At 42.3% G+C, this 13,487-nt stretch overlaps 3 protein-coding genes across 3 annotated transcripts; 2 read left to right on the top strand and 1 right to left on the bottom strand.

Annotated features, from left to right (window-relative positions):
• The first annotated feature begins 1 nt into the window (after position 1).
• LOC111593173 (diacylglycerol kinase epsilon) lies at positions 2–2,286 on the top strand. Its single transcript, XM_023305779.2, has 4 exons — positions 2–278; positions 340–1,356; positions 1,420–1,737; positions 1,793–2,286. Exons 1-4 carry the CDS (start codon positions 117–119, stop codon positions 1,925–1,927), a joined length of 1,632 nt encoding a protein of 543 aa, XP_023161547.1. The 5' UTR covers positions 2–116; the 3' UTR covers positions 1,928–2,286.
• Positions 2,148–3,318, bottom strand: LOC111593174 (nascent polypeptide-associated complex subunit alpha). The gene is made up of 2 exons (XM_023305780.2): positions 3,223–3,318; positions 2,148–2,988 (listed from the first exon to the last, which is right to left on the bottom strand). Exon 2 carries the CDS (start codon positions 2,980–2,982, stop codon positions 2,326–2,328), a length of 657 nt encoding a protein of 218 aa, XP_023161548.1. The 5' UTR covers positions 2,983–2,988; positions 3,223–3,318; the 3' UTR covers positions 2,148–2,325.
• Positions 3,319–5,020: 1,702 nt separating this feature from the next.
• Positions 5,021–8,893, top strand: LOC111593195 (homeobox protein unplugged). Its single transcript, XM_023305819.2, has 3 exons — positions 5,021–6,255; positions 7,961–8,202; positions 8,392–8,893. Exons 1-3 carry the CDS (start codon positions 5,358–5,360, stop codon positions 8,758–8,760), a joined length of 1,509 nt encoding a protein of 502 aa, XP_023161587.2. The 5' UTR covers positions 5,021–5,357; the 3' UTR covers positions 8,761–8,893.
• Positions 8,894–13,487: the final 4,594 nt, after the last annotated feature.

The following is a 13,487-nucleotide window of genomic DNA, read 5'->3' on the forward strand; positions in this document are numbered from 1 at the left end:
GCGAACGTTTTGCAACACTGGCTATAATTAGTTGGACCATTCATTGAATTTAAAACGTAAACATGAAAAATGTGAAAATTTAAGTCTGGCAATTGGTGTAACATAGGTAAATAGAAATGGACATTGCCAGCATTGAGCTTAGCGTGGAAGCGCTCATTGGCTCGCTCGTGGCGCTGAGCATGCTCTTCATTTTCTGTCGCAGCATTTTAATGGAAGATGTCATTTGCATATCGGGGAAAACACGTCATAGTTGGAAATCAATAAAAATCATTGAACAAGTATGTGTCAAGAAAACTTCATATGTACCTAGTACTATTTTCTATCTATCACTTTTCGTAGGCCTGCTTTTGTAATGTGTGTGAGATTTTGTTGACACCGTCTGCGGGTCTCTTCTGCGACTGTTGCGGCCTTTGCACGCACTCGGAGCCGACATGTCAAAGGCAGGCGGACGCTCGTTATCACTGCAAGGACAAATGGCTACGAAATACAGACGCAGTACGTCATTTGTGGGTGCGCGGCAATTTGCCTATGAATTACAGTTGCACGGAGTGCGGCCAGGAAGCTGAACACGATCATCATAGCAGCAGCTTGGGACCAGGTCTCTATGGCTGGCGATGTGCCTGGTGCCAACGATGTTACCACGACATCTGCTATAAGAAAGTTGACGCCAAAGGTGAATGTGACTTTGGAGAGTTTCGGGACATGATATATCCGCCTTACAGCATTGTAGCAGCCAGGACACGAGAATCGGTGCGTTTGCATATCGCAGGCATTAAACCACCCGACATTGAAAACTGGGAACCACTAATTGTTATAGCTAATACGAAATCTGGCAGTAACACAGCCGCAAATGTCTTGTCGCTATTGCGTGGCTATCTGCACCCAATGCAGGTGATGGAACTGGGCTCAAGAGGACCGCTTGATGCCCTCCAATGGGTAGCAAAAACCAGTCCACGTCCATGTCGCATTTTAGTTGCAGGTGGTGATGGAACAATTGGCTGGGTGCTTAACACCATCTACATGCTGAACATAAAACCTCAACCATCAGTGGCTATCATGCCACTGGGCACCGGCAACGATTTGTCCCGTGTGTTGGGCTGGGGCGCTGAGCCGCCTTCAGTGCTCGATCCACTGGAGATATTGCGAAGCATTAGACGTGCCAAATCCGTTAATCTTGATAGATATGATCTGCAAATTGAGAAACTGCACTATCGTCTTCCCATCCAGATGCAGCCCTTGAAGACCATACACGTCTATAACTATTTTAGCGTGGGCGTCGACGCATACATCACCTACAATTTCCATAAGACACGCGAATCTCGATTCTATCTGCTCAGCAGCCGCATTTTTAACAAAGTGAGACAGCTATCAATTACTAGTTTAACCTCTTAAATTAATTTCTTGTTTATGCCCATGCAGCTGCTATACTTCACCTTTGGTACACATCAGGTCATGCAGCCGGACTGCGAACGCATTGATAAGAAACTTGAACTTCATCTAGATAACAAACTAGTCGAACTGCCGGAGCTACAATCGTTGGTGTTTCTTAATATTGATTCCTGGGGCGCTGGCTGCAAACTGTGCGAGCTGAGCAACTCGAATGGCGAAACGCGCATTGTTAACTCCATCTCTGATGGCATGATGGAAGTGTTTGGCATAGTCTCATCCTTTCACATTGCTCAGCTGCAATGCAATATAAGCAAACCCGTGCGCATTGGCCAAGCCAAGCAGATAAGGGTATGCAACCGATCATCATTCTTTGTTTATAGCCTTAAATGATAATTGATTGCAGCTACGGGTGAATGGGACGGTACCCATGCAGGCTGATGGCGAGCCTTGGATGCAGGCGCCAGCAGAAATACGTCTGCAAGCACGCAGCCAAGCTCGTGTACTGAAGGCAGAGCCTGCAGCCAACCAATTGCAGTAATCTCAAACGTTATCACTAAATGTGCCACGGATGGATTGATTGATGTTAAAATTGTACTTAACTCCCCTCTTCGAAAATCTAGGGTGTTTTGACCCATTGAAGCTAACCAAAGCAACTTATTTTAGATCCTAGTTAGCCAAACTTAAAATTTTTTAATTTATGGATATAGTCAATTTAGATATTAGTTGGAATTAATACAAATACAAAAAGTTTCAAGGTGTTTGACTTTTAAAAGCATGTCACTTTATTCTTCTCCTGTTATTGTATGTTAAATGTTCGACTGGTGCTTAACATGCGGAGACGCATAACATTTGGGATTGGGGATTTGTTTATTTATTTGTAGTTTATCGAAAGGCGGGTAATAAACGAAAGCAACGATGTTCCTGCGTTCCAGCGCCTTAGAGCATAGTTAGCTCCATAATGGCATTTACGATGTCGTTTCTGTTGTTCTTCAGCGCCTTAATGGCCTTTCCACGCGTCGTATTCGCCTGCGTTATAACCAACTCAATGTCCTTTTCATCGACGTCCGTTCCGTCAACCTCTTCCTCATCTTCTTCGGCAATTGGTGCCACAGAAGTGGTGGCACCGACGCTATCAGTAGCAAGAGGACCTTCTGGTGCCTTGAACTTCTCGGCGGCAGCCACTTGAGCCTGCTGCGACAAGTCTTCGATCTTAGCCTCACCGAATACAATGTAAGTGTCACTGTGGGGGTTCTTGTACACATCTGGATTATTGATGACGAACAAGATGTTCTTCGACTTGCGTATAGTCACGCGGTTAACACCTTGAATCTGCTTCAGCCCAAGCTTCAGCATGATTTTCCGTGCCTTCTTCTCGCCGCGCGACTGCTTTGCCTTGGAAACCATATCAATGGGCAACCCTGTGGCACCGCCGCCCAGCTGTGTGGTGCCGGTTTCAGCCTCCTCCAATTCGGGAATCATATCCGAATCGCTCTCGCTGCCATCATCCTCGACGCGTACATCCCCATCCTCCGGTTGCTTCGCCTCAGCGGAGGTCGAAGGTGCTTCGTTTTTGATTTCAGTTAGCTCTGGCATGTTTACCTATTAAGTGCAACATAAAAACAAAATACATTAGTTTTAATGCGCAACGTTTTATAACAAGCCGGTGATGGGGTGATTTTTCCCATCGATTTTTCGAGAACAATTTTCTTAAAACTATTGGTATATTTAATAAAATATATACAAAATATTATAGTTCAATTTGTTCTCTTTTTTGTACAGTTTTCAACTCATACTTTTAAGACGTGATGTCAGCTGAAATTAATAATTACTTACCTCTTAAAAGCGGCTGCAGCACGGAATCGCTAAACGTTTTTCGTGAAAAGAAATATTGCCATCTGGTCAAAAATTCGTGTAGTGGCAACGTTAAATCGATAGTAGCCAGGCATACCGATAACTGTGCAATCGACATCGTATGTAAAGTGTAGATTGCTGCGTGCTCTGACACTTGGCGCAATATTTGAAAATAATTGCTCAGCAATATGTCAATAGATCAAAGACCGTTCTCAACAATAGACTACTAAGTACTATATAAGCCATGCCTACGCATAACAAGCGAACTAATAACTGTAATTACTATCCAATTTCCAATTAAACTGTATAAACAGCATTGATATTCCAGACATAATTACAGTTTTACAAGTAAAGCCTGTGCAAAGGGTTAAAATAACACAATTACGAAGGACAGTTGCTGTGCCCATATAGGAGCCAGCCTACAAATTGTAAAAAAGGCGTGTCAATTGCTGGGTAAACATTGGACAGCTCCTCGTTATGTGCCGATGTTGCGGTTAACTGCGAACACATGTTCGACTTTGCATTTCGTATACGAGCCGAAAACCCTAATGGTTATTAAATTTGTATTAGTTGTGGAATATAATTTAGGGTTGGTAGCCTCACACAAGCGCACATTCACCAAAGCTCCATAAGAATTTGTAGTATAACCCATTTCATCAGTGCTGTGAACAGCAGACATTTACATTGCAAACTAATCAGTTTAAAAACGGCTAAATGGACAGCACTGACCGTCTTATTGATATTGATGCACTCACAGTTGATGCAGTTGTAATTGTTTGTGTTTTATTTTGTGCGCATTTTTGAGCGCTGCAAACGAGTCACAAATATGCAAAATATTCAAAACAATTTGTCAGTAAATAATTTCGATATGCATCTGTATCTGTGTGTGTATTTGAGGGCCCCCACCACATACATACACACATATATAGACGACATCCCGGGTGTCAACAGCGCCCTGATTTATTTGAGCGCATGAAACGCTTCGTTGCATTTCGTTAATTTCTCCGTTTTCCGCAAAGGGAACAAACAGCGAACAGCAAACAGCAACATAACATCTACACACACAAACACTTACTCATATGTAGCAAATACAAAATATCTTTATGCAGGCTCTATGCCAAATAAAGTTGAATCAGCGCCAAATGAAAATCAGACCTTTTTATCATAATAACAATAATCGCCGACAAGGCGCATAATTATATTTTAATTTATTCCCAATGTAAATAAAATATTGCAATTTAAAGCGCTCATCAAATATTTCAAACACTTAAACGTGACCAAATGCTGTTTACAAACATTTGCTTTTTTTTTTGTTGGCAAAAATGTAGTCAATTATGGCCAATTTAAGCCGCAAATGCAAATTGACAAACGTATTACTTGTGGCTCGCATAATAAATTAACAATTCGATGGCGGAACTTATATTTTTATGAGCAATAAAATTAGATGAAAAGAGAGATCTGGGACGTTAATCATTAAGTTCTTAATTCCTCTTAAGTGTTATCTTAAAGTGTAAAAACATATTAAGTTAATTTATATTCATATTCAATTGATTTTGCTTGGTACAGGCAAGTGCCACCCTTACCTGCGCTCACGCAGTCAACCCGAAAAGCCAGCTAATATGCCACTTGAGAGTTAACTCTATTTCCCACATCCTGGCATAAACTAAGCTAAGCAACTGCTAACAATGTGGATATCGATATTGTCCTTATTCATGGTTAGTCTGATTACCACATGAATCAAGCAGCAATTAAGCACTCCTGTATTCCTTTAAGTGCCTGTATTTGTGGAGCTTCAAGAACAACCCCAAACACAAATAGAAAACATACCGGTTTGACAGCAATTAACGCACAGCCAATCAGAGACGTCTACCGCTCTAACACAGCGCGCCATATTGGTCATTAACAAGGCGGAGCTAGTTCGTGTTCGCTCTCTCTCACTCGCTCACTCCCGCGCTGAGTATGTCTGCGGTGGTTGTTTTCGACTGGGCGAGTGAGCTGTGTGCTGTGCATGCGGCATCGTTGGGTTTCATTTGCGCGCAGATCTTTGAACGGTTCACTACGTCACGTATCGCGCGCTCCGACATATTCGAAGAGAGTAAACAAATTTTAAGTTGACAATGCAAAACGACCATACGGCGCTGCTGCCGCCACCGCCGCCGGTAGAAAGCAGCAGCAAGCTGATCAGCAAACCGTTACCGAAACCCTTTTCCATAGAGAGTCTAATTGCGAATCAAAGAACTGCCGTTATTCCTGCATCCAATAGTGATCACGAACAGGAAAGAGAACGAGAACAAGAACGGGAACGGGAACGGGAACGGGATCGAGAACGGGAAAGTAATAGTCAAGAGCTTAATGCACGTGCTATGCTGGGTCTGACACAGTTTCCACTTTACAACCCCTGGCTGCATGGCTACTTTGCCCAGAACCACGAACGGCTCTCACATCTAATTGCCGGCGGCGGTGGTGGTGGCGGCGGTGGCAGCGGTTACCTGGCTGCACCGTTTGCCGGCAAGGAGCCACACTCACCGTCACAGTCACTGCCACAGTCACAGTCACATGCCTTGGACAGCCTCAGCCTCAGTCCGACAAAGCCCAATGAGCTGCCTCTGCCTCATCCGCTGGACACTCGATTCCTGCCCTTCAATGCTGCTGCAGCCGCTGCCGCCGCAGCTGCTGCTGCTGCTGCTCCCTCTGATCTAAGCTATCGTCGTCTCGCAGAACTCATGAACCAGGATTATGTGCATAGTCTGAGCGTACATGCCAGACTCCAACACATGGCCGAGAGCCAACATCATCATCATCATCATCAGCCCATGGCTTTAGCGCCAAGCCAACAGCACGAGCCATCACCACCTCAGCAATCATCGCCCTCGAAATCAGCAAGTCCTGCAGAACCTGCTGTCGATGTCGGCATGGACGAGGACTATGAGTGCAGCGGCGATTCCTGCAGCGACATCAGCCTCACTATGTCGCCCCAAAACTACGCCACGGAGCTCGACAAGAGTCGCAATGGAGGTAGGTGACAAAGCTTAAGCGAATCTAAGATGTTGGCAGTATTAGCTTAGAAATCAGTTAATGTACTTTAACAATGATGAAACTGGTAACTGTTTTAGCCAAGTATAACTTATGATTGTATATTTTATAAGGACAGCAATCTGAACTGAAACTTGATTCAAATTTAAATCTTTTGGATCATTCGATGAAACAAAGATTAATAATACGTTTTATTCTTCATATTGGCATCAATTCTAAAGAAGAGAATAAGTTATGTATGTGTGGTTCGTTGAGCTCGTCGTTTTATCCTGCACAGGTTGATCTGTACCTGTAAGAGGTTACAAAAAGTTTCTGCTGGTAGAACCTTGAAGATGTTGAAGTTAGTTACAAGGTGTAAATGGAGCATTCCAAATAGTAATAATTGAAAAAGATTAAGTTTATTCATTGAAATATTCACGTTGGGCTCTGCTAAGTAATCCTCTTCAGTTACAAAACAATTCTAGAAGAACTTCTAGACTCTATTTTCGGTATGGTCTTAAGCTTTTCAAACTTGATCTGTTCCCCAACTGCTCACTGATTGGGTGATTATACGGAGTTATAACTAGTTATAACTGATTTTACGGAGATCTAACTAGTTATAACTATTATGATAATAATTGAAAAAGTTCTTAAGGAACCGTTCTGAAACAGCAAAAAGCTAACTTCTGTGGCTGTCTCTCACCGTTCTTGAAGTCCAAGTTATTCTTCTTCTTGTAGTGGGTTTAAAGTGGTTTTGTCATGGTAATTAAAATGAGGCAGTCAAGTCATAGACAAAATTAGCATAAAACACATTTACGACCCAATGTTTGATGTCAATCAAAAGCTGCAAAGTTCTCCGAGGAGAACTGAGACTGACAGCCAGAGCGAAAGAGCGAAAGAGAGCGACAAAGAAAGTGAGTAAGAGTGAGAGGGAATATAACAATAACATCATAAATGGAGCTGACATTTTGACAAACGTAACGATTTAGTCATTGAAATGGAATGGAAGAGAAAAGTTTTAGCTAACCGCATTTCCATGACTTCTTCTGACTGAGGGTCTCCTCTGCAGAAGTTAGGCGAATCGAATTGGCACACACAGAGAGGTATAATGTATTCATAACTGAATTTCATATGATGTTGGGGGTGCGCATACAGCACTCGATGATGGTCCACCACCGCCGTGCACAGTGCAAATAAATCAGTGACAGGGCAGGCGATGGGCACATTTGAAGCGTGTAAGTGTTAAAAAAGCGTTTAAGCGTTAACAAAAATAATCAGGCATCTCTGAGGGGATGAACTTGCTAAGCTGCGGTCACTCTCTCTCTCTCACTCACTTGCTCTCATGCCCACCAACTTGCTCTCTCACTCTCTCTCTCTCTCTGTCTTCTTCCTACTCACACTTGAGTTCGGCTTGCAAATTGCTGTTGTTGTTGTGGTTGGAATGGGCGGGAAGGGAACGAATGGTTTGGAATGGGCTCACACATGTCTCCAGTTATAACTAAATATGTTTGCCACAAATGTTATGACACAGCCCATTGACGACAGAAGTCGAAGTCAGCATCAGGGTCTAAAGTTTGTTAAGTAGTGTTAATGGGGGATGCGCATCTAATGCGAAAGCTTAAGTCGTTAGAGATATGAATTGTTAATAAGATTTCTGAAGTTCTGAAGCTCTGCGTTGATTTCTCTATTCATTATATTCATTTCGTAGCATACACCAACTCGGACAGTGAGGATTGCAGCGATGACGAGGGCAGTCAGTCGCGCCATGAAGCCGGCGGCAAGGAGTCGCAGAGCGGTGGCAGCAACAGCTCCTCCAAGTCTCGTCGGCGACGCACAGCCTTCACGTCGGAGCAGCTGCTCGAGCTGGAACGCGAATTCCATGCCAAAAAGTATCTCAGCCTAACGGAGCGCAGTCAAATAGCCACAAGTCTGAAACTAAGCGAAGTCCAGGTGTGTTAACAGGGCCAATATAAACAGTTATTGAGACAATATGATACTGAAAGCATAATCTCTGAAGATGCTGAACTTTATAGAATTTGAGAGTAAATCCTTTCAGAATCATGTCTATTCTCTCTTTTAGCCTTCGTTTTGTTAACTTTTCCTGTGCCTCTTCTGGTTTTCTACCTTATTTTGGTTTAGGTAAAAATCTGGTTTCAAAATCGTCGCGCCAAATGGAAACGCGTTAAGGCCGGACTCACGTCGCACGGCTTGGGCCGAAATGGCGGTTCGAGTGGCACCAAAATTGTAGTGCCCATACCAGTGCATGTAAACCGCTTTGCGGTGCGCTCGCAGCACCAGCAGCTGGAGAAAATGTGCCTCAGCGGGCCCAAACCGGATCTGCGCAAGAAACTGCCAACGGAAACGATCAGCGGCTTCGAAAAGTTTAATGCCAACACCGTTGGCTCTGCCTCAACTGTGGGCGTAGGCGTGGGCGTGGCCATGGGTGTAGGTATGCCGTCGATTGGCCCCGCTGCAGCCTCGCTGGCCCTGGCGCGTAGTATTTACTGAAAGAGCCGAAGAGCTAGTATTTACTGAAAGAGCCGAAGAGCTGAATAACATCTTTGTTAACATTTTTGCTGTACATAAAATATGTCTCTCCCCCAAGAATTTGGCTCAAGTGTAGAGACAAACTTTTGTAAATAAACACACAATTTAATTCAAAACAAACTATAGATTTTATTACATAACATTTTTCGTCGAGCTCAACTACGTAATTGCTGACTCTTTTGTTCTCTTTCAATTCTCAACGAGCAACGGGAGCTGACAGTCCTAAAGCCTAGTGTGGGTGAGCGAGATGGCTATTATTCTTAATACGTACGTATGAGCAAGGCACAAGTCTTTGCTTCTATGAGATGAGAATTGTAGCCTTAAACCTAACGCGATCGAGCTCTCTCTCTCTATCTCCCTCTCTTAATAAGTCCCGCACAAAAGTGCAGTGCACATAAACATGTATGCACTTGAAGCAATGCTTCCGTTTTAAGAGAGCAGTATTGCAGACATAAGCCCAGTGCGATCAAGCGAGATGGCAGCTTTCTCTCTTTCTTAGCAAGTCTCGCACTTCGATTTCAAATTCTTCCCTTTTATGATAGCAGAAAAGCAAAAGCGTCTGCCATTACATATATATAAAATTTCATCTTCTCTTGGATATTTTTGGGTAGGATATCTAAGCTTTGTCGTGCTTGAGTAATATATTTTTCGAGTCGATACACACATACATAAACATACACATAGCATTCATATGTTTGCATGAGTTGAACAGAGTGTGCTAAACACAGCAGTTGAACTGCTCAAGAGCCTAAATGCTGCTAATAATTCACTGCTAACCAGCGCAATAAATTCCTGGCTATCGGTGCACGCCTCCAAGCTGACAAAATCAGTTCCCAGTTGCCCATTTATTCTGGGCCACTTAAGGGCCAAAACAAAATTTGGTGTCAATTCGAACAATTAAACTGCCAATTTGTGCGATTTAACACGGCAGGCCCCGAAGGCAAAATGTTGTTCAGCCTTTTTCCCAGTTCGCCGTGTGACTAATTTTTGTAATTTAACGCACCAAATTGTCGCAAATAAATGAGAGAGCGAGAGAGAGAGAGGGAGAGTTTGTATGAGATTTGATAGCGACTACTCCTCATGGCCATATCAAACAATCACTCCAGGTGTCTCACGTGTCACGCCTCTTCACAGAGAGCGAGAGAAAGGAGGGCTCACACATGGTGAGTTATTAGTTTTGTAATCCGCAGCCCTCAGCCATCAGCCCTCAGCCTTCAGCTTCTCTCTGTGTGTGTGTGTGTGAATTGTTAATTGCATTAGCGACTTATTGGCTTCGACAATTGACTTTTGTTTGCAGAGTAAAAAGTACAAGTAAGCTTATCGCGCACGGGTATACTCGACTAACGAATGATCGCTCATAGTAATTTATAATTTAATTTTTATAATCATAATTTAATAATTTATAATCATATTCAGTTGCTAAATTTAGTTCTAACTATGGCAAATATAGTTGTTTCTCAAAGAGCCCTCAAGAAAGAAAAGTCGTGAGAATTTATTAGAGTAAATTATATACGATTATACATACAAATTGGAAGTCTCTGGCCCAACTCAATATACTCACTTTGTTGACTATGTGAGCGAGTATCGTGTACTCGTGGCTCTAGCCACCCTGTAAATGGGAAGTTCTATGGCCAGGCACCCTTCTGGTATTATTGTATTGTTGTATGATTCTGTCGTCTCGTTGCTCGTTTCGTTTTGCAGTTTTATGTTGGGACACGCCTCCAAGCATGAGTTTTTATTATTGTAACACTTAGGCAGGGAATTTTTGGGTGCCGGCTGCGAGAAGTCAGCTACTGCTACTGCCACTGCTCTTTTAGGGGTATTCGAAAACTGAAATTGCGGCAAATGAACAACGTATCACTGGATGCTGACGATGATGATGCTAATGTCGTGTGTAAGTGTTTGTTCGGCTGCGGTGACTGTAGAGGGAGCTACAGATAAAGGGATAAAACAAATATCACGGAAACACATGAGAGAAAAGATTCTCATATGAGCTATATGCAACTGGGGAAATAAAGAGTATAAAGTTAGAATTGACAATTACACTAGCTATTGAAGCTCATTGACAGTTCGATGGGGCCGGACCCATTTGGAATAGAGTATTCGTCTGGCTGGCCGTATCTGCAGCCGTAAAGCTTTGCGGTAAATTATTCTGCCATTAATTACGTCCGGATTGGTGTCGCTTTAAACAGTTAAACAACCATAATGCAGCACGTTAAAAATCACTTAAAAATCATTAAAAATTATGTAAAAGTAACCCCAAGCAGCCAAAGTATTCTCTTTTTTCACACGGCGCATTTTGTATACCGTACAATTGAATTTCGAAAAGTTAATACAAATTCTGAAGACCTCTTTAAAATAAGGTATAATCATTTACCTGAGTGTTGACTACTTTCTTACTTTAACTTACTTTAAACTGACTTTAGTCCACTTGCGTCTCACTACTTATGAAAGCAACTACATTAAATCTAACGATATTTATAGCCAAAGTAATCAGCTTGCCTATAAAGTCCGTATGGACTCAATTTGAAAATATATCTATAGAAACTATTAAGAAGCAACATTTTGGAAAAAGTCGGCAACAGGAAATCTGTTAGCATAGTCGCGGCTTGGAAAGAAAAAGGGGGTCATAGTTGAATGCAGCGGGGTCATAAATCAAATGCGAAATGCTCGCTGTCATAATTTGTCATAAGGCGGGGACACGCCCTCCATTTGCCTGAGGCCGTTTTTGCTTGAGTTGGCTGAGAATAGCTAGACTTTGAAATTCGAAACATGTGGCAAATTTTTGAAACTCGAGTTTCTGCTTGCTATATTGTTGCCCGCTGCCAGAGTCCGTGACCGAGACCGACTTCTTACCAACTTATTACTTGACGTACTTTGTCAACCAAATTCGATAGCATGCAAAGAGAAGCAGAGGACTCCCATTTAAAAAAGGCTAAATCAGTTCAGATTGGCAGTCAGAGTCAGAGTCAGAGAGGGCCGTTCACCAATAATCACTAAAATTCTTAAACAAAGGCTAGATCTGTCCAGTAACCAAATATCAGTAGTAGAAATTGCAATTGTAGAGGTCGCCCTGACGATCGCATTTGCTGCCCACTTTAGTTTGTATCTGTCAATCGGACTGTCAGTAGGCAGGGGGATGAGGAGGGGGCAGGCGAAGACTCGTTTGCTAGAGTCCGTCACGGTCGCCGTTGAAGAAATTCTCTTGAAAACCGAAAAAAAATGCACTCACGCACCTGAATCGCTAATCAGAGGAGCACCCAAGGCCCGCCGCCAATCCACGGTCTGTGGCGGCAATGCATTTTTTCTTTATTCTTTTCTTTTTTCTCTCTGCTGCTGTCTTGTGAATTAATTAATTACATTTTTATGATTTTATTAATTTCCCAACAAATATGAGATTGGGAATGTATTCGGGTATGTCTCGACTGTGTCTTCGTCTCTGCCTCCGTCTCCGTCTGCCTTGGCGACTCCCTCTCTCGTCGAGCCTTTCTCCAATTCCCATGGCTTATGGGCACGTACGATGAGCTCGTAATATAATAATGAATGTAAATTGCCTCAATGAGCGATTTAATGTCTTAATACATTATTTACAATGCATGTTCATTATTGTCAGTCTCTGTTGCACCTAAACAATGCCACGCCCCCACTCACTCGGGCTAAACGCCCCCAAGCGAAGTGACCGACAATTGACATTTCCACAAACAATTTGAATATCTAATTATTACTCAAAGTAAATGCGATTCATGATGCCATTGTAATAGGAACAGCAACAAAAAATGGATAAATAAGCATGACTATAAGATACTCTGCACGTAACTTAAGAGAGATGGAGAGGGGGAAGTAGGAGAGGGAGCGCGAACAAAGAGAGAAGACGAGAAAGAGAAGGTTTTACTAAGTCCAGTTATCTGTATTTGAAATAGAGAGAGGAGAGACAGAGAGCAGATACAGGGAGAGAAGAGAAAGAGGGGATAGAGAGAGAGAAAAGAGAGAAAATAGACAGAGGAGCTAGAGAGAGGAGAAAGACGACAGAGAGAGAGAGAGAGTGGGATAATGAGAATTGTTTTTAAAAATAACTGTATTTAAATTAGTATATACAGTAATAAAACAAAAATAAAAAGTATTTATTTTATAGGAATTTTTTCCGAATACCATCATTCCTAATAGAGAATTATTATTAATAATAATAAATATAAATGTCAAATTCCGACATTTAAAAATTCTGCTATACCCTTGATAACTATTTATATAGGTAATAACTATAAAAAAGTAAACAAAGTGCCGACTGCATGTGCCTAGATTAACAATTCCATCATAATCAATGGAAATAAAGACTTAATGAAGTTTGAAAAATATTGAAATCGATTTGCAGCTGGCGGCTGCCCTTTTTTTTATTAATTTGGGGAGTTTTCGGTCACAAAGGAAGCCATTCATCAAACACTGTCCAAAATTTCGTGCAAGCTAATTAAATATAAATATTTTATATTGTGGCCCAGTCCCAGAAAGCTTCACGGTGAAAAGCCTAGTTTGCGACGGCTTGAACCATGGAATGGAACGTGGGGATTATACAAACTGATCAGCTGCCCACCTTTGTATGTGGCCCACCTTTGCGACATTTATCACTGGGCAAACACTTCCGCTTTGCCACATAGGTCGCATCCTGATCCTGACCGCATAATAAAGCAAATTTG

Source organism: Drosophila hydei, unplaced genomic scaffold, assembly GCF_003285905.1.
Source record: "Drosophila hydei strain 15085-1641.00,03,60 unplaced genomic scaffold, DhydRS2 tig00000315-arrow-arrow-pilon, whole genome shotgun sequence".
Lineage (NCBI taxonomy): Eukaryota > Metazoa > Arthropoda > Insecta > Diptera > Drosophilidae > Drosophila > Drosophila hydei.